Here is a 20162-nt window from a genome sequence, read left to right as displayed (position 1 = left end):
GTTCGAAGTATTCGAATACTTCGCAAAAGTATTTCAATACTTGGTGAAGTATTCGAATACTAAATATTTTCGAAAGTATTTGAGTTACATAATAGTATATTGAAAGACAAGTGTTACAATGCGACCTATTGTAATACGACTATCTTGTGGCACGAGTGGCGACGCGAAGCGTAGCCACGAGTGTCCGCAAGATAGGAGTATTACAATAAAGCATTGTAACACGCGTTTTTCATACTATTTTTTTTATTTCGGTGCTTTAATTTTAATTAAAAAAATCATTATCAGAAACTATAGGGAACATTAGAACTAACATGTTTTATGTTGGGAACACTTTTTATGCCGTTAAGTTTTAGGTTGGTAGCGTAGTAAGACTGACATTTTGTAGTTCAAACATGGAAGTACCCAACGAAGTACCTACCTGTACTAACTAGTAACTGCCAACTTAAGAGATGAGTTCCCAAAAAAAACGACTATAATCACTGTCTTTGTACAACTGTTTTAGGCCGAAAACAGTTGTACAAAATCATCATTGTGACACCGAAATAGAAAAAAGTATTTAATTACAAAGTATTTGAATACTAAAAAGTATTTACAAAATCGAATAGTGCCCAGCTCTGTTTGTAGGTCATGTGCACCTGGTATTCTACTAATTTGATCTATTCAATACAATACATAAATGAAGAAAATAAGAAAATAAATTCCAAAACAATTACAATAAATGTTCGAAGGGTCCTCCTTGACATTCTAAGCAATAACCTAACCGATTTCGTAATTAAATTGGACGGCGGTATTTTTAAAAATGTGACAGCTGTCAATTGTATCTACTACTCATTTGAACTACTCAATAGATTGATGTGTTTTTTTTTAAATCGAACATAGGGAAATTACATTACATGCAAACTCCTATGTTCGCATTTTAAAAAAATTCACTGTAGTTTGCAAAGCTAACTTACTGAATAACCCGTGCGTATATATTATGTATCTTAAAAAACCAATTGACATTTTTTATATGTAACGAACACGAAAAGATATTTACCGTCTATTTTAGATAGAGGGCCATTATTACAAACTGCTCTTGAATTCCACCAGTGAAGACAATATAATCGTCATTTTCAGGACCCACACGTGAGTCTAGTGAGGGTAGAATTGTTACGTATTGGCAAAGATTATCTCAGTCTTTGGTATTATCTGCCTTGTTTGCATTTCAGATTTTGTGAACACATTATTCGAATAAGATTCACTTATGATTTAACATTTAAAACAAAGAACGGTGGATAAATTTTCTGTACAACCGGACGTTATTTTCCCGCATAACATTTGTCACACCTCGTCACCACCAATAATTGTATCTCAATTTGTAATAGTGGAATGGAAATATGAAATACACATTATTAATAACACTTCTTTAAAAGGAAACGAAAAATTCCTTTGAGGCATCGCTTTTATAACACCTACGCAACTTCGTACTTGAGAGACCTTTCAGACTGCGATGGAAAGGTCAGGTTTTAACAACGCGTCTGTCTTTCCCAAGTTCATTTTAGTTATGGAAAGTTCGAGGAAGATGTTTAATGTTGCTTACGTATGTTTCGATCTATTAACCCTGAGATCATTATCAAAACAAACATGAGGATGCATTCGCCGATTTCGTCTAAAGTTGATACACTGGTTCCGCATAACGTTTAAATAAATAAAACTTCACATTAGGTAAGTAATATAAGTTTCCCCTATTTTAATCTCTTTTTTGGGTCCATTCTTAATTTGTTTTGCACTGTTTGGCGACGTATGATTCTCTATTAACTGTGAGTTTGAGGGTTACTGGTACCCTCTTACTACAAAGCATGTTGTAGTCTTTATTATACACCATGCTACGAAGGTAAGTGTAACCAAAGTGCATGGGGAAACGAAATCAAGATCAATGGCTAATAACGTACTCCACTAGAGTGTCATAAGTACGACGCGCCCTTTAATACCGTTTCAAACTTTTTTCTCGTGAAAAAACTCTTTCAGAGAGGTTTAAATACTCCTCGAAGTACGTTAGCATTTTGGTTTATGTATAGGTACAATATCTTTTGTAAGTTGCGTTGCTAGGTATTGGTAGGGAGTTTGAATGTTCTAAGGGTCAACAATTTCGATGAATGGTGATCTATAATTTTATGGGGTGCCATGGCGGCTAATAGCTTGGGTAAGTTTCTGGTGCCAGTCGGACGGGCGTTAACAGGTGATAATGCTATCCTAATAGGTGTTACGTACTCAAAACAGCGAAGTCAGGATGACGCGGAATCATACGGGTCCATGGGAAGCACTGAATGCGCAATACTTAACGGCTGTGGGTTTAATTGATGGATGCGGTTGATTCGTGGGAATGAACCAATCCGATTAGTTCAAGCTCAAAGATGGTCCCGTTAATTAATTAGCACCAGAAAACTCAAAACTAGTAGAAGGAATTAGTCCAGGAGGAACAGTATTGGGTGTTGGACCACCAGGTCGTACGTAATCTAAGATCATATTTTTTTTCGGCACTAAGGGTGAGACATTCGGATCACAACAAAATTACGTACGTGGCCAAAGAAAATAAATTGTTTGCTGTTAGTTTTTCGTCTGGCTTACGATTTTCAATTAATGAAATACCTGGGGCATATTAATGACGGTCCGATTTAACTTAAACAAAAAATTTTTCGTTAACCAAGTTGCTGAGTGCTTTCAAATTGTTCAAGAACAGTTATTTATATAAAAGCAACACCGCAAAAAAAACTCGTCGAGGAATGAATTTATCGTACTTTTAGTTTGAATCTATGCAGAAAGCGTTATTGTGCAAGTTATTATCATTAGATCTCAGTTTCGTTATCATTGGTTAATTCTGAAGATGCTATCTTTAAACGAAGAGCCGTACCGCATGATTGTATAAAAGCCATGGTCTCGAAAAAATACTATACACTGTGTCCAAGACAAAGATGTCTGTCATGGGGATTTCCGAAACCATAAAAGATACGAAAGTCAAAAAGATGCGCAAGAGTTATTATCATGGTTTAAAAAAGGAAACAGAAAATTACGATTACTTCCGAAGATATGCTAGAAAATCCGAAATTTGCCGATTTGGATTTTATTTTTTCTGATCCCCATTACAGATATATCCTAATGTTGAAGATATGTGTATATTATGTGGTACTGAAATTTTTTGGCGATTCGTAGGATTGGACGTCCATTAAATTGACTTAGGGGTAATGAATTTTAATATCACAACCTTTACCCTGGTGCGAACGTGTTCAAAACCATAAGCGGAGTAAGTAGATTTTACGAAATACAACAATCTTAAGAGAGGGGCAGTTTAACATCATGGTATCGGCATAGAACATTCAACCGTTAACGTTACGGATAAGTAATATTGTCCAAGTGTACAGGTAAAAATGTAGGTACATAAAACATTTAATTAAATAACGTTATTGTAGAAGTATATCATTCAAATAAAAAAATGTAAATCCGTTACATTTTGTTGAATGTTAAAAAGCATTTCTGAGAGAACAACTTGACTGAAAGTGTGACAACGTAATGTTTTTAAAATCAAGGATCGCCAAAGAACGTTTGAAATCTATACTTCCGAAATATAAAAATAATATCTAAATCATTAGATAACAATTTACGTCACAGTGCGAAATCTTTAGCAGTTGAGATACCTACTATCTTTATTATAGAGTGTAAACTTTTACAACGTAATACTATCCTAATCCTTGCTTCCACTGACTGCTCAAACTTCAGTGTGATCCGTTCTTTGCAGTTAACAAAGATAAATAGTTAATACAGATGGTGTAAAATAGCAGACAATTCGTTCTACAAATTAAAATTATAGAATATTGACATGAAATTTTTGAAATTGAAGTTTTTGTTTAGTTATAATTAGAAAGTTGAATACTTTACAGATTTCATATTATTTTCCAAACATTAAATTCATAACTAATTGTCCTTGCAGTACAAAGGGGTAATCAACAGCAGGGTTTTAATTGATACTCGCATCACAAGGATAACTCTTCTTGAATTTTAAAATGAACTGAAAAATTGCACAATGCATATACCTAAGGATACTTTTGTATTGTGTAACTTCAAGGAGGTATAAAAAAGTACATTTTAGATATGAAATGCTTTAGAAAGGAGTAATTTACTTCAATATTTTGCAGGAACCATCGAAGCGATTTATTAAATTGCTCGTTTGAACGGTCAAAGCTTTTATAAAAGTTCTGTTAAAGCCCAAACTACACAACTTCGTTTATAGGGAATTTCTATTTAACATTAATTAATGTAGAAGGTAACTTACGATATAGTTTAATCGTTCCATCTGTATCTCCTAAGGAATTTTTCGATACGCACTTGTAAGTCCCGTAATCCGCCACGTTGACGGATCGTATTGTCAACTTCATGTGCACCTTATACGAATTTTCTAAAGTCATCGGCTCATACTTTCCGCCTGTAACGGAAAACAAAGTGAATGATCATATCGATTGTGCGAGATAAAATTTTACTTTGAGGAACAATTTCTCCCTTATCTCTGGTCCAGTAGTTAATAGACTTCGGAAACGCTTCGGAGTGACACTCAAGAATGATTTGTTGACCCTCATAGGCACCGACAAGCTGGTTTTGTATCCAGATCATTGGTGAAACTGTAACAGCTTTTATAAATAAATTTAATTCCATAAGCGTTGATAAAATGACTCACAATGAACGATAACCATAATTCGTTTACTAACCGAGGGTGGAACCCCGTTAGATGCAATACATAGGTATGGTCCCATTTGCTGTCTGCTCACCCGAGATATATTCAGAATGGGTCCATCCACGCTGCTCACTGAAAATACGGTATTAAAATTACTGTTCACTCGCTATTAATACGATGTTCAAATGAGATAACACAATTTCATCATTTACACCTTCAATACACGGATCGATTGCCTATAACTAGGGGATGTTTGTTTCGATAAAATTATAAACCGTAGCTCATTCAGTATGCTACACAGTACAATAAATGTGGAGCTGTAATCGATTAAACATACCCGTATGCACGTGAATTGTCTTGTCATTATTCAACATGTTGACGAACAGATTTACCGCTTTACATTTTTAATCGAAATAAGTGCATTTTGGTTTTGTTTAACTTGTCTCATGGTAAATATTATGCTTCCGACATTATAATGTATTTATAGTGTAAAAGCATATTGTAGTACCTGCTGGGTTAATAGGCATATTTAAAATCTTATAGGTGTACAATCTAAATTGGAAATTATGTTTGGACCGCATGGAATAACCTTATACATTTCTATGTATAACAACAATTAAATCAGAATGCCACATACTTGGGAATTTTAGGTATTATTCTAATCGTTAGACATGATGACTATAGTTAGTGACCGCATAAAGCATTGAAACTGTACCATTTAATCGAATGATTTGTTTTTTACATCCTAGCAGACTTTTATAATTTGCCGTAGGTAAACTTTCTTTTTCTCTATTGCGATTTGGATATTCATTTTGTTCTTTTAACCGATCCCTTTGACACCCTTGAACGATTTATGCCTGTCATTAATACAAATTATTATTTATGCGACTTACCATTAACGCGACAACAACACAATTGATAATATTGAAATAAGTTGAGAGATGCAATCAGATGGTTCCTACATCAACGGTTGTATAAATACGTATTTACAGCTTTGCTGACGTGTAATAACGACACTAGAGTTGGTATTAGTTAATTGTCAGCTTCATTTGAATTTGACCATTTGGGCAGTGATTAGAGAAAAAAGCTATATCTATGAAATGAGACATCGACGGGCATTCAACGACTCTCCGGTGCCCTCATACGGACGGACGGACTGCCGGAAAAACGTCAGTAATAGCTCGGTAGCGATACTTTATACTGATTTGCAATACAAAAATGAGATGCTTATGATGTATTCGCTTTTTTAGCGCATTTTCCAACTAAGTCTGTCCGACTATCCGTCTGTCTGAGGCCTTAACTACTCAGTTTTCAAGATATTAAGTTCGTTCTTTTTGCATTCGGTAGCGTATAATAGCTCTAGCACCTGAGCCAAGGAAAATCTTGACAATTAAACTGCGCATGCGCAGACTGCGCAATGTCAACTTCCTTATTTATTAATATATTTTGTTGAAATTTTAACCACAGATACTTCTGTTGAAGGCAAATATACCTATCGCATATAGTAAAAAAATTAGATGTGCACATGCGCAGTCAGTGCAAACGCCAACTTTTTTGTTTACGGGGATATTTCTTTGAAATTTTAACCATATATGCCTCTAGTAAAGCAAATCACAGCGCACATAGCTATGGCCTCTTGGGAAGTACTGATCATTTATGGAAAACGCGCTGAAGTTACTCGCGTTAGGGGAAAACCGTTTGACTTTCTTTTCAGATGCATTGAAGCCTAATTTTGCTGGAGTCACGAATCATTCGCTTGCCACATACTATCTAACAACGCTACAATAGTTTAAAAAATTGTTATACGTATACGTAATATTATAATTAATATTAATATATGTACTTAACAATATTGTTATTAATGTAGCATTATGCACGTTTAAATGGGAATAATTTTCCTGTCAAAAAAATAAATACCACTACAGTTTTACTATTGAAATTTGTTTTACAAAATGCTATAATAAACCATAAATCTTGTTTTAATTAATTGGGAAATTATAAAGATAATTTTATGAAACAAATAAACCAAATACGAATACGGAGCTAGCATTACACGCCCAGGCATCTATGAATTAGACCAAAACAAGTGTGCACTTTTTTAGTAAACATGTTAACCACATTTTTTTAATTTTTCAAAAAATGGCAGACTTGGCCTTGTTCTACAAATTGGCGTTTCAACTTGTTTTTTCTCTGAAATTTTCTCATCGAATATGTGTTTTTTTCGTTTGTATCAGTTCAAATTTTGTAGTTTCGGCTATCCAGAGCTATTATTTGTTTAGGGGAGTGCCCTTTGAAATTATAAAAAAGTATGACCTTTTGGTGAGGACATAGAGGAAATACAATTAAAAGATTTATTTTTTTCGATAAAATACCTACAATAAAATATGGAATATTCTGTTCAAAAAAACGCAAATTTGATACGGTCCTTGTTATAAAAAATATTATATAAACATGGCGACGGTAATGTACAATCTTGCTCTAAGACCCTTTTCGGTATTTTTTATGGTAAAATAATTATGATCCGAGATGTGTTAGATGCTACACCTTGTATACGCAAGAGCTAATTTAATGGGTCCTGGGTTCAGAAAGAACCACATGACAACGCATTTAGCTAACTCATGGAAAATTATATTCAAATACTAAAGTGAGCCACTTGATGACATTTTCAAATCGGTATTTGAATTTCTGAGTAAATGACTTTTTCAAAGTTGTAATGTTGACACGATAGTTGAAGTGGCAGTAGCGCGAGGGAGTCTCATAATCGAGATACGTAAAATATTTCAAATTGATGCCAAGAATTAGCATGATTAATTAGAAAGATAAGGACACACTGCGCGTACTAAATAACGCATCTTGCAATTGTAATCAAATCTTCCACTTTTGATGCACTGCTAGACTGTGTTTAAATAATAACGTGCGCAGCTTTCCAGGAAGTCCGCTGTAGTCCAAAAACGGAAACTTTACATTTCTGTTTCAAATATATATATAACGATGCTCTAACGTTTCATTTCACAAAATATATTGTAATTCCTGGGCATATATTCGTATTTTCATTTTATAGTCGAGACCACTTATTTCTGTAAAGTGTACAATATTTTCCTGTATCATAAATACGAAAATTCGCTTTGAAGGAGGTTAACGGTATATGTTATACAATAAACGTTCTCCTTGTTAAGGTGAACAGAACAAGAAATTGAGATAAAATTATAATGCAAAACAGGAATGGAAAATCTTATAAAGTCAATTTTGCCTTTAATGAAACAGAAAAGCAATTTCTGATATATTCGAATCTTAATCAACAAAAAACCCGTAAGGGGATTAATCGAAAAAGGCTGGCATGATTTAGTCACCAAATTAGATCAAATAGTTCTAACGCGGTTAGCGGAATTAATTTATGCCTAAACTTTTGGAGACTTTACAGTGAATCTTGCTACATTAGATATGTACAAACTCTGATAGAAAGTTGGAAAATCTATAAATGTTGGAATTTCATTCTGTTCCGTAGGGGTTCGTATTAATTAGTTTTTAGTTTATCTAACCGATAACCCTTTGAAAACAAATTACGTACACGGCAGTCTAAATTTAGATTTATATTAAATGGAACCTTACACTGTGTACTATGTGGAAAGTTTAGAACCAGAATTCGTGTGACATTTGATGTGTAACCAGTGTAACTAATTGGTAGACGATATTGAATGTTAATTGAAAGTAGATCTAGATTAACTAATTAATTCGTTATCTCCTCACAAATGTCACAAGCTCTCTAGTATTTATGATGGCCATGCACATTAATTTTGTCAAACGTTACCTTCTTCTCCTGTTAGAAGCCGTATTGTCTCTCCTCCCTCACGGCGCCACGCAATTACTGGTTCAGGTGATCCCTTTGCAACGCAGCGTAGATTCACGTTGGATCCCTCTCGTACAACCATATCCGTGCTGGTTGGATAATCCAGTATATCAGGAGGCACTAGAGAACATTAGATAATCGTTTTTATAAATAAATCGTGAAATTATATTTGCATTACAATATTTGAAAAGGGACGACGTCATATAAATCAGTTTACGGGATTAATCCGACGCTAAGCTGGCCAGTATCCGACTGCAGCATAGAGCGATGTTAAATCGTTCCCATGGTTCAGTGTTATGTAATTTGATGGCTGTTTTACATACATTTGCATGTTATTGGATGAGAGGGTGGAGAATGTAACGCGACCAACTAACTAACCGCGCGTGTGGTGACGTCTATTATATAGCAAATTTAGTGGCTTTCGCAGAAGTAGATTACCTGATGTTCTTGGCTTACTCAGTGGCTATATAATGCCAATAATTTACATTAATGAGAATTGCTAGACGAATTTAATGCTGCGTATTTAACCTCTTCCGCAATGACTACATATTGATTGTCCACCAATTTACCCAAAAGAATTCTTTGATAACACTTCTTTTCGTATTATTGTATTGCACAAGTGCAGTTTAATGCTCTATTGACAATTTTTATTGGACAGTGGATAAACAAAATTGACTAGCGCAGCACGAGTTATACCGATCGAAAACGCTTAACTATCGTGTAAAACTACGTCATGCGTTGTACGTTTACGTATACAGAGTGTGGTGATAAGTACTGAATAATACTTGGAGAAACGAGCTACCTGCATCTTATTCAGATTGAGAGGTAGTACTTGCAGCACCTCCATCATCTTATGGACAACTGCATAGTTACTTTATGAACACAATGTATAATTCGTTAACAATTTATTTTCATAAGTGATGGTTCCACTGTAAAATTTCATTTATATTAGAAATATTAAGGAAAGATAACGAACCTAGCCAGTTCCAAATGCTTCGTTGTCACTGATATGTTTGATATTTGAAAATATATTGTTTTGTAAATAACGTTATACGAATGCTTTCATTTGGTTTTAGTACCTATAGTATGATGGGTCACCCTGTATGTTATTAATTTCAATTTTTTTAGATCAAATGTGGTTACGTGGTTACCATTTAAATTAAAAGAGAACGACATTTGGTGCTTGCGTTGTTTATTTTTTTGTGTGCCTAGTAAAGAAATTCACAATCTCTCCGAATCAATGGATTACTCAAAAACTGTAAGTAACTGAGATTTTATTTGGTATATTTTATCGAACGCTTATGGCGTGGTATGTACCTGGCCCTATGCACCATTCATATTTTACAGCCTTATTAATTCTTTGTTTTTGTCAATTGTCAAATTGAATTGCATTTCATTTTGTAAATGTTCATCTTTGTATTTAAAACGAATTTTACGAACTTGAACATAAGAGTTTTAACATAAATTTTTCTAGTGTGATCCAGGAGTACGTGAAGAGTAATTAAAAATTTGTGGTAGGATTCTTTGGAATTGTAGGCAAGCGGTCAGTGCCATGATACTATAAATAAATAAATAACAATATTACTATTTCATCTCTCAAACATCGTTATCTTGTGCAAAGTACTCAGACTCGATGTCTCGAACGTATTATTCGAAAATAATGAGTAAATAATAAAGATTTAGTCTGATCAAGTCAAATGAGAGAATGCATTTTGAGCTAAAATGATTGTTGCTGGGAACTTTGGAAAATTTTCTTTCGTATCTCTTAAGTGAGCAACAATTTTCAAAATCTTAATTTAGCATTATAAGGTTGAACCAAACAAAACATATAACACCAATATCACTTTCTTGATAACACTAACAGTTGCGGAAATACCCTATAAATGTGTCGAAAATGGGTCACCCTGTTTATCGGTTGGTATATGTAGTGGTTCGATAAAACCAATAATAAATGAGGACTACTACTTAAAGGAATTAGAACTTAAATAGATACTACATATGAGAAGCCAGAGGAAGTAAATTTAAGGAAGGAAAATGCATTATCGTCTTTCGCATGGATGCAATTAACTAGTAAGAATAATGCCAGAAAATTTGCCAGGAAAGCATATTTCAAAAAGATTTTAAAGATCTGAGACGATTAGATTCCTCAGTAGACGCAGTTTGTGGTGTGGGTTCCTTGCAATAAATATAAATTAAGACCTGACATATTTACCTCGTTTAGCCACACACATCCTTGGATAACCACAGACATGCTTTGATATCCACGAACATCCTCGGATATCTGTGTACATCCTAGGACCTAGGATATCCACATATCTCCTGTGATTTCCCCCTCGTTTTACATACATAGAATGTATAGGTATGTAAAATATTTGTTTTACCTATATACCAATTACCAAATAATTTGTAAACATAGTCTATTACATCATCCCACCACAAGGATATGTTCATGTTTCATTTCAAGAGTGTATTACTAAATGACTGAAAAACCGTAAATTGCACAGTATTGCAAGTACCTACACAATCAGCTAATGGAATTTTTTTCGAACATGCACATTGCACATACACAAAATAAGGAAAAAAACGATGCGCAACATTGATTAATTGAGTAATTGTCTAAAATTCGCGTAATGGTAATCCAGTAATAAGTGACTTATAGCCAACTTGAAAAACTGACAATTTTTACTCTACAATGAGGGAAAAAACAATTTATGTCAATTGAAATGTATTTAATATTCTATTTTAGCAGGTGTAAAGTCGTTCAATCAAGCATTTATTCATCCATATATCTACATTCAATGTATCTCACTGAATAAGAGCTTAATTTTATTATTGACGTGTGTGTCGGTGTATAAATTGATTAGTGGTTTATATAGTTGCGTCATGTAATGAATGTGTTTGAAACAGGTTGGAAAAAAGTTGAATTATGAAGAGATGATTTAGTTGCGTTATGCATATATACTCAGTAATTGTTGACTCACTTCACGGGACAATGGGCACATTGAGCCAAATTTCTTGTTGATAAATAGTAAGTACATAATAATTATAATTTGTTGTTGGATATCAAGGATATCAATAACCAAGAAATGGATGAAAAAAAGAAACACGAACACTCACAATTTAGAAAACTCGAAAAGCCCAAACTTATTAATTTAGGAATTATAGGGTTGTAATTGTCGCAAGTTTTTGTGCGATGACGTCACTTATTTTGAAACCCACTTCGCTTTGAGTAATCGGTGTTATAAAGCACTCTAAACAGGCTAAATTTTATTGCACATAATTCCATTTTTCCATTAAAGTTTTGTGGTGATATGTCGTCGAAACCTGAAGATGCGTTTATTACGCACTAAACGTGTAAAAAAATTAAAAGTAAAATGCATTCTTTACGATAGGCCATGTTACTATTTATTAAACATGTGTTATTTATTTGAAACGTTTTTACACATAAAACGCTTAATGCAATCATTAAATTGTCAATGATAAGATATGTGTAGAAACTGCAGCTGACATTGTCGTTTTCTGACAGAAAATTGAACAGTTTAGAACTTTGCAATGATAGTGCAGTAGAAACAAAAAAACGTTTTTTACTGTGTGGGATTTTTATAGAGAAGCCGTGGGTAAGAGTAGTCAAAGGAGGAGAAAAAGGAAAGCTAGAATCGAAAAAGTTTAGGAAAAAGATTAGAGATTTGCATTGTTTGGAGGGGGGGGGGACATATTGTTATTTATTTATTTATGGACATACATAATTTATAAGCAGCGCTCCTGTCCACAACAGACGCTTTTGGTGTATAAGGTCCCCTCTGACCTGGGTACCACGGTTCCAATGCATATTGTGCATATTTTTGTGTGTATATTTGCTTTACGATAATCTTAGTATGTGTTACTTAAAAATATGCGCTGTGCTTTTTTCGCAAACCTTGACCCCTCAAAAACTGTATCTTGGTGAAATTCGATATTCATGACCAGATTACCTATGTATTATGATTTACCAGAAAGGGAATATCCACAAACATGTGCTTTTTAGCTCTGGGACAGTATAATTATGAAAAAATCAAATTGAAAAACACTGTTGCATGCTCTTTTTACAGGTAATTAATTATTCAATCGACATTGAGGTTTTATGTGTCGTAATCTGAATATCTGAAAGTTTGAAAATGGCAAGTAATCAGCATGAGCTACTAAAAGTTGTAGCAACTTAAATAAGTAAATTAAAATGTACGTAATATTGAAAGTAGAATTACTCTCCGTCAGTTCAAACAGACAATTTTAATTTAATTAACATGCATCTAGTTAAAGGGAAGCTTAAATTTGTCAAACAATGCGACAAAACTACATAGATAAACAATCTAGAAAGTTTTATGAAGCAGAGGCAAACATTAATTGAAAACTGAAAGTTACGCAATTGAGTTTGTAAGAAAATTGTGCTCTTTATTATGCAGGAGTAGAACAACACTAACTTCCTTGTATCTTTCTCAATGGATCCGTTATAAATTTTGAGTAGATGGCGGACTTCCCCTATTTCATGGCGGGTTACATAAAGTTCACAGTTTTATTTACTAATTGGGATGTTCATCCCACATTGGGGGACTTAAATTTAATTTTATGTGCGTTATGGAATTAACGAACCGTCAGTGTTGACCTATTATCACTGCGTAGTGGATTTTAAAACTGAGTGCAATAAGACTTGGTAATTGTCCGCTTCTCTAACAAATAATACGATCTAACTGTAGCCACAAAGGTTTTCTTAGATTATTATTGATTATTTAAGAGTTTTCCTGGTGCAATAAATATTCATTTTTTTATTAATGGTTCATTCACAAGGAGTGATATTTTTTCATTCATTAGCTCTAAAGTGTTTGGAGATTTCCACCTCATCTCGTGATATATTTATTTTCAACGCTTAAAATGAGTACAGAAAAACCATCTGTTGCCGTTATTACACTTACACGTAGTGCAATCTTGATTTTGAATGTTCCGAGAATGACAAGTTGTCAGTATTGTCTCTCCAGTGACAGCGGTTCACACTTATTTTTAAAAATTATTTTATGCCCATTCGTGAGGTGTTCCATACAGATGACCAAATAGATTTGTTTGGTTAATTACATTTATAATGGGTATAAGAATTTAATCCTCTATAAGCGGGTTCCTGAGCGAAAGGATACTCGGTTAGGGGAAAGTTCGTGGGTCCCTTGCAACTCGAAGCACAATTAAGATAGTGATTAAATTGAAGTGTGCCAGAAACAAACAAGTTCAAACAGTAATCGTAAACGATTTACAAAAAGCGCATTTCCACATTAACAGTCATTGTCCGAAAAAATTAGTTACTCCAGTCAAATTCGTTTTCAGCAATTTAATCAAAAAAATCCGTCCACAAAAGTTAGCACTGCGCAATGCGCATGCCTACGCTGAAGTCCCTTCGATCTCACACGAGGGCTTTGATAATTGTTGTCATATTGGTCATTTCTGAACCGAATTGCGTGAAATTCAAACTGGCCAGTACCACATCAAATGTAATGTCACCGCTTTTGCACTTTTATTGATGTATCGGCGATATCGGCTTAATTCGTACACGTTTTAGTGTTCCATCCACTCCATCCATTGACCTAATGTGACCTTTGATTCTCAAAATGGCTGCAATAAAAGAGGACTGTAATGAGGCTGACAGGCTTTTTAACTAAAATTTTTGTTTAAAATTTGTGTACAATTGTATACTATCGTACTATACTATAGTGTAAATGACACGTTTTTCGAGATATGCAAAATTTATTCAACTCCGATAGAGACAGAGTATGGAAACGGGTGGTCTGGTCTGGGCTTTTAGTGAAAATTTGAAGTCTCTAGCTATTGTAATTGCTGAGATCTCATCCGAACAGCCAGCCAGCCAGCGAGACCAGCCATAACGATTACAATAGCGTATTTTTTTCAAACATGCATTAAAAATAGAGAAATTCGTTATCCTATATTTTGAAAATTTATAAAATCTAGCAAGCCGTGTGCTATCATGATGTACCTGTTGCATTACACGGGTAGATCGTATCGTGCAAAAGTAAATCTTCAAAACGAAACATTGAACAAGTTATTGTACGCATATTTTACGTTGTACAGAAAACTGATTACTCTTTTCAAATATCTTAAAAAAACTTAGGCATTGCATTTGAAAAACAAAAGTTTCATTGATATCCGGTTAAATCGGAAGTGCTACCGAATGTTCGAATATGCGATCGGATAGATGGTAATGTCACATATAAAATTATATGTAACACATTTTTCGCTCACCAAATAAATAAGGGATATTGAGGTGACCCTCTTATCTCAAACGCACTGTATATCAGACGACTAACTATGTTTTCATCTCTTATGTTTGATTAGTCTGTCACAGGCCAATTTCGAAAGAAAATTCAAAGGGTTGTAACTTTTGAACTAGTAGCCCAATCTTCGAACTGTTTGAAATTATGGATTCTACAGGGCACATTCTATAAGAAAATTTTTTTCCCCGGTCGATCTGAGAAAATTTTTTTTCGGGGCTCAAAAAAACCTTCCTTTTTTCCAAAAATCGACTACACCAAAATTTCTCGGGAAAACACTTTTTCTTATTAATTTTGGGGCGTAGATTCCAAAACAATTCGTACTTTTTCGATTAGACTTCTCAATCAAAAGTTATAGACTAGAAACCAATTTCCAGGGTCTGTCACGTTATATTTGCAAATTTGTCGACTTTGAGGTCAGTCTGAGTTCAGTTTCCTATTGCAAAAATTTGGGATACATTCTTAGTGTGCTGCTCTTCTTCAAAAATCAAATCAAAAATTTGCACCAGTCCAGTCCTGGGCCAGGAAAGATTGCCGGTCACAGCACACCTTATGTCGATTTACAATCTGTGTTTTTCTTAAAATGCCAGCGACTTCCGGAATAGGATCCCGGAAATCGCTCGCATATTAAGAAAAACATAGATTGTAGATCGGGATCAGGTGTTTTGTGACCGGCAATCTTTCCTGGCGAAAGGTTTACACATATTCCCAGACATAAAGGGAAAAGCTTTTGGGAAAATTGCGCCGGCCGGCGCAAGATTGTCAAACTCTCTATTCCGGTTAAACCACTGAACCGATTGGAACCAAATTTGGTACACATATTCGGAGCTTTTGGGTAGAATCAGTGCAGTGTGCGGATAGTATCTGTGCTGGCCATACCAATTTTTTTACTTTAGTCCGCAAAGTTCTCTACTATTTTATTATGTTGTTGTAATAACGTCCTTAAATTCGTCAATAGTTTTGATCGTTCCTGATACACTTTTTCCATGTGCTGTATGATTTCCGTTTTCTCAAAACGTATTGTAGCAATATAATTTTCATTTGTAAAGAAATAATCAAGCCACAACATTTTCTAATTGTATTTCTATAGCGCTGCTGGCTGCGCTGCAAAACCTTCCATTTTACTAATTAGGTAATCTCTTGTAATGTAAGCTAATAGTTTTACTTACAAATGCTACAAGATCGCCACCACATAGCGGAATATAAATGTTCCTACAAATCACGTGTTTGACATTTCACTCGGCAGTTATGCGAAAATATTTAGCCGCAAAATTTCATTAACCACGAAAATCAAGCCCGGGCACCCGAAATATGCCTAAAAATGTTGCTAACCTTCCGAAACATGAAATTGAAATTTATTAAATCACATCCGTAAAGCATTTTTAATAACATCTCACTGTAATGATACCATGCGAACTTTTCATGATTTATTACGCAACAGACATGTTAGAAGAGTTGGAAAACTTAAAACGCGAGGGACGTATATACTTGAACGTTAAAGATAAATTTATCTTTCCAATGAAAGTGTTTTTTTTATTCATAAATACAAAATGTTGCGAAATGAAGCAATAATATGAAAATGTTAGAGGTGAGATTGAGACAGCTTATAGAAGAAAGCAATTTAGGAAAACGAAAATTTTCATCATTTGGTGTTACGAATTGGACGTAAAGGAAAACCGAAAAATGTTATGTTAGAAGAGAGATTGTAGGAAGGATTATTCTATAGAATTACAAGTCGCTCGGGAACTCTTCCAGTATATATGGTTGTTGAGTGAATCCTGCAACATATCCAAATAGAAGGTAGGCTAAGAGCGTGAACGAAACAATCCAAGCCCCAAGACTGCGAGCACTTGCTATTCATTACGTGTCTCTAGAGCCCCTCGCGGCAAACCAGCCTACTCTAACATGGATTTGTATACAATTTGCTTTAGATCACCTTAAACTTGAACCAAGAAATTAGGGTGAAACAATCTTGTACATTCTTGAACGTAGTAAGTACAGCATTGTTTAAGTGGGTCAGTGAGATACCTACACCCTCTGAAATAACCCTTAATTTTTTCCCACAGAAATATCTAAAGGAAAACTTTGTTCTTACCGGATTAAGTTCGCAGGAGTTCTACTGTAGGTGGAAGCTTAACAAAATTAAGCCCCATTTTAGAGAAATTCTAGGAAGCGTTCGAGAAGATAGTAATTACATCGATTTTGAATCCTATTCTAACCTACTTTACTCGATTATGTTAGTTAAAATGGTTCCGTTACTCACCTACAATATCTAAGTATCCAACTTGGCTTTTCATGGGATCGGTATTTATTTGACACATGTACCATCCCCGGTCTGATTCCCTGACCTCTCTAATGTGCAAATACCACGTGCGATGCTCGCTGTGTGTGACTCCAATTCGATGGTTTTTCGTAATTACGTGGCTGTGAATAGTTAGTATTGTTTGTGTGTCAACTCGCAACCATGCCACCTGAAAAAAAAGATCCACTATAACAATACAGCACAAAATTACTAGAATAATCTTATTAGGTTAACTGTGCGGATGTGATCATCAAAATCTGCTAATTACATCGTGTATTGAATAATGCGCATAAAATTTGAAGTTACTTCAGTAACTTCGTACCCCGTTTGCAACATCTGCTATAACTAGAGTCCTTAACGAGCTTGTTGTTAATATTAAAGCAGTATAGAAACACATAAAGGGACGAGAAGTTTCGATCTCGTGTCATAATCACAAAAAATCTCCTTTTAAATCGTAATGTAAGTAACACAATCGTAGTCTGAACTGAAATTAAATCAAATTAAAGGAATAAGTATAAGAAAAAAGCCCACTTTTTAATTCCGTGAAAACATTCTGTTACGCTGCAAAAGTCTACAAATCATGTAAGAACATCGCCTCATTTACTATGCTCTATCCGTAACCTCTAATTACCTTACTTACCAAATTTGCGTTAGTGTGCATACAAGCCAAGTTTAGAAGTTTCTTTGTGCACAGTTGCAAACAGACTGCCGGATTCTTTTCAAAAAGTTACGCTTGAACAAATTGGGAAAAACGCCGTTTTTATAATAATCTAAGTATTAAGCGATGCTAACTGCCGTACGAATGTGGATTATACAACTTGAGGTTTTTGCAATGAACGCTGTAATACTTAAACAAAAAATCCAGACGGTATGACGGTAGCCTTTATTTTGTATTACAAGTTTTTCGAAAAAATACGTTAAGTGGAAAATTTTTTCTGATTGTAGAAAGTTCATCATAGCTGACATTATCTTCCAAACAAATATTGTTCATATTGAAACGTGTACTAGTCAGTTTAATGATTGTAGAGCGAGGAATGTCTACTTCATTTTACGCAGTTTGCTTTCATTCCGTTCTTTGTTCTGTAGTGTCCCCGGAAGGTATAACCGCCTCTAATGTACATTTTTATCAAATTTAACGTAAATCTTTGATTAATTGGTCTTAAAGGATCCGTACGTTTGTAAGGAAGGTATTGCATTGAGAAAAAACTTGCGATTCCCGCGTGCCCAGGTGCCCACACTAGTGCGACGGTGTTACGAGTACATCTATGCTAGTGCGTTTAACATTTGTGTGCATTCAAGAACTACAATCGCTGTTTTGCTGTCTGCAACTATAAAGATTTTCCTTTTGGTAAGGTTCTCTTTTAATAATTGCGCAGCTGCCATCAGGATTGCATATACATCGACTTTGGGGCACGGTTTCTTTTTGTCCTGCATTTACAGAGATTCTGCAGTCCTGTTCATTGCTTCCGTACATTCCACAGCCAGTGCCCTCCGTAGTTAGTGAACTATCTGTGTAATACCTTGTGACTTTGTCCGCCATTTTTTCCAGAAGGTAATCCCTTCGTCAAACGTGATGCAGCAATTGAAATTATTCTATGCCTATAATATGGTCTATCGATGACGTGCACAGGAAACATGTAAGAAGGTATAGTATACTTGTAGTAAGGAGTATAAACAAGTTTTCTTTAAATTTTGCCTACTTGTTACTTATTTTATTATTTATTTATTTATTTATTATCCCCCTCTCTTGTAGTAAGCGAGTATGTATAAACAAGTTTTCTGTAGATTTTACCTACTTCTTACTTATTTTATTATTTATTTATTTAATATCCCTCTCTTGTTCTGGACCCTCAACAAACTTGCGCCCAATTACAGAGTGATCCGCATAATGCTTTTTGGAGGTGCCTCTGCAGAAGGTCTTAAGTTGTTCTATACTACTCCGGTATTTACCTTACGAATTAGGAAAACTGCAGGAAAACCCAAATGGTAGTAGCCCGCAGAATGCTCGAAACTGGTCTAAGGAAATTCCCATCTCTGTCACAGATGAAAAATTCTTACCTCAGCCCAGGTTCGAACACCCGACCTCCGGCTGGCTTTATAGACAACAAACGAAGGACTGAACTCCTGATGACTAAAATTATAGGTAGTTCATATTATTATGAGACATGCATTGAGATATCGTGATTTAACAATTTATACGACGATGCAAGAACACGAGAAGCGTTTTAAAATATTTATCGACTAATTAAGCTAAGATTGTTATTAGTCCAGGCGTCAGAGGTTTTTTAGTGGAAAAAATTCTAAATGAGCTAGTTTTCTTTTTAAACTGTTCCTTAGGGTCTACTTAATAAGTAGTTAAAAAATAAATCAGCAACTCTGACCGGAACAATTGTTTAAACAAATGAAAAGTGAAAATTTATGTTTTTTTATGGTTTTTTGCAATTATCTCCGGAAATATAACTCCAATCGTAAAAATTGTTCTTAACAATATTGTTTATTATGAAATTTACAACAAACTACACTTTTTCTCCTCCGACCCATAATTTAAGAGATATAGCCCTTGAATCTAAATGTCACATCTCGCGAGTGGTCAAAACGTGCTATAATGAGTCAATCTCAACTTATTCATACAAATTTGCGGTTTTAATTTATTGAAACAGGGAAGAAATGATTGAAAAGAAGGCAGAATATCATTTTATACGTTTTTTAATTATTAATTAACAAAAAAATTTTTTTTTCAATTGTTTTCGATTTGCTGGTTTCTGGATCACTCGAAATGATCTCAGCTAGTTCTGGCGTGATAGATGTAGGCTCTGTTTCTTCATCTGCTTGTTCTCCCAATTCGATAGCAAGAAAATTCTCCATATCGATATCGACAAGTTCATCGACGTCTTCCTCCAGGTCAATTGTCGTCTCAACATTTTTGCAAGTACGTCCGTGGCAACCAGTGCAGATAGATGTACAATATAGGCCAACCTTGCGACAACTGCAATTTCCTGTACAGCC

The 20162-nt window shown here is 34.6% G+C and overlaps 1 protein-coding gene across 2 annotated transcripts in view; it reads right to left on the bottom strand.

Moving 5' to 3' along the window:
- LOC116166662 (neurotrimin-like) overlaps positions 1–17343 on the bottom strand; it is a 73804-nt gene extending 56461 nt beyond the window's left edge. Inside the window, exons 1-5 of one of the 2 annotated variants that reach the window (XM_031481694.1) lie at positions 17118–17343; positions 8511–8669; positions 4706–4834; positions 4512–4649; positions 4307–4456 (exon numbers count right to left, since the gene is read on the bottom strand). In XM_031481694.1, coding sequence (XP_031337554.1) covers positions 4307–4456; positions 4512–4649; positions 4706–4834; positions 8511–8669; positions 17118–17175 — 634 coding nt within the window. In that variant the 5' untranslated portion in view covers positions 17176–17343. The remainder of the gene's footprint in view (positions 1–4306; positions 4457–4511; positions 4650–4705; positions 4835–8510; positions 8670–17117) is intronic. The other variant, XM_031481693.1, reaches the window with a different exon arrangement.
- Between the last annotated feature and the right edge of the window lie 2819 nt (positions 17344–20162).

This window comes from Photinus pyralis, unplaced genomic scaffold (genome assembly GCF_008802855.1).
Source record: "Photinus pyralis isolate 1611_PpyrPB1 unplaced genomic scaffold, Ppyr1.3 Ppyr1.4_LG3b, whole genome shotgun sequence".
NCBI classification, from domain to species: Eukaryota; Metazoa; Arthropoda; class Insecta; order Coleoptera; family Lampyridae; genus Photinus; species Photinus pyralis.
Note: the sequence above shows the minus strand (reverse complement) of the source record. Positions and strands in the feature narration are given on the sequence as shown.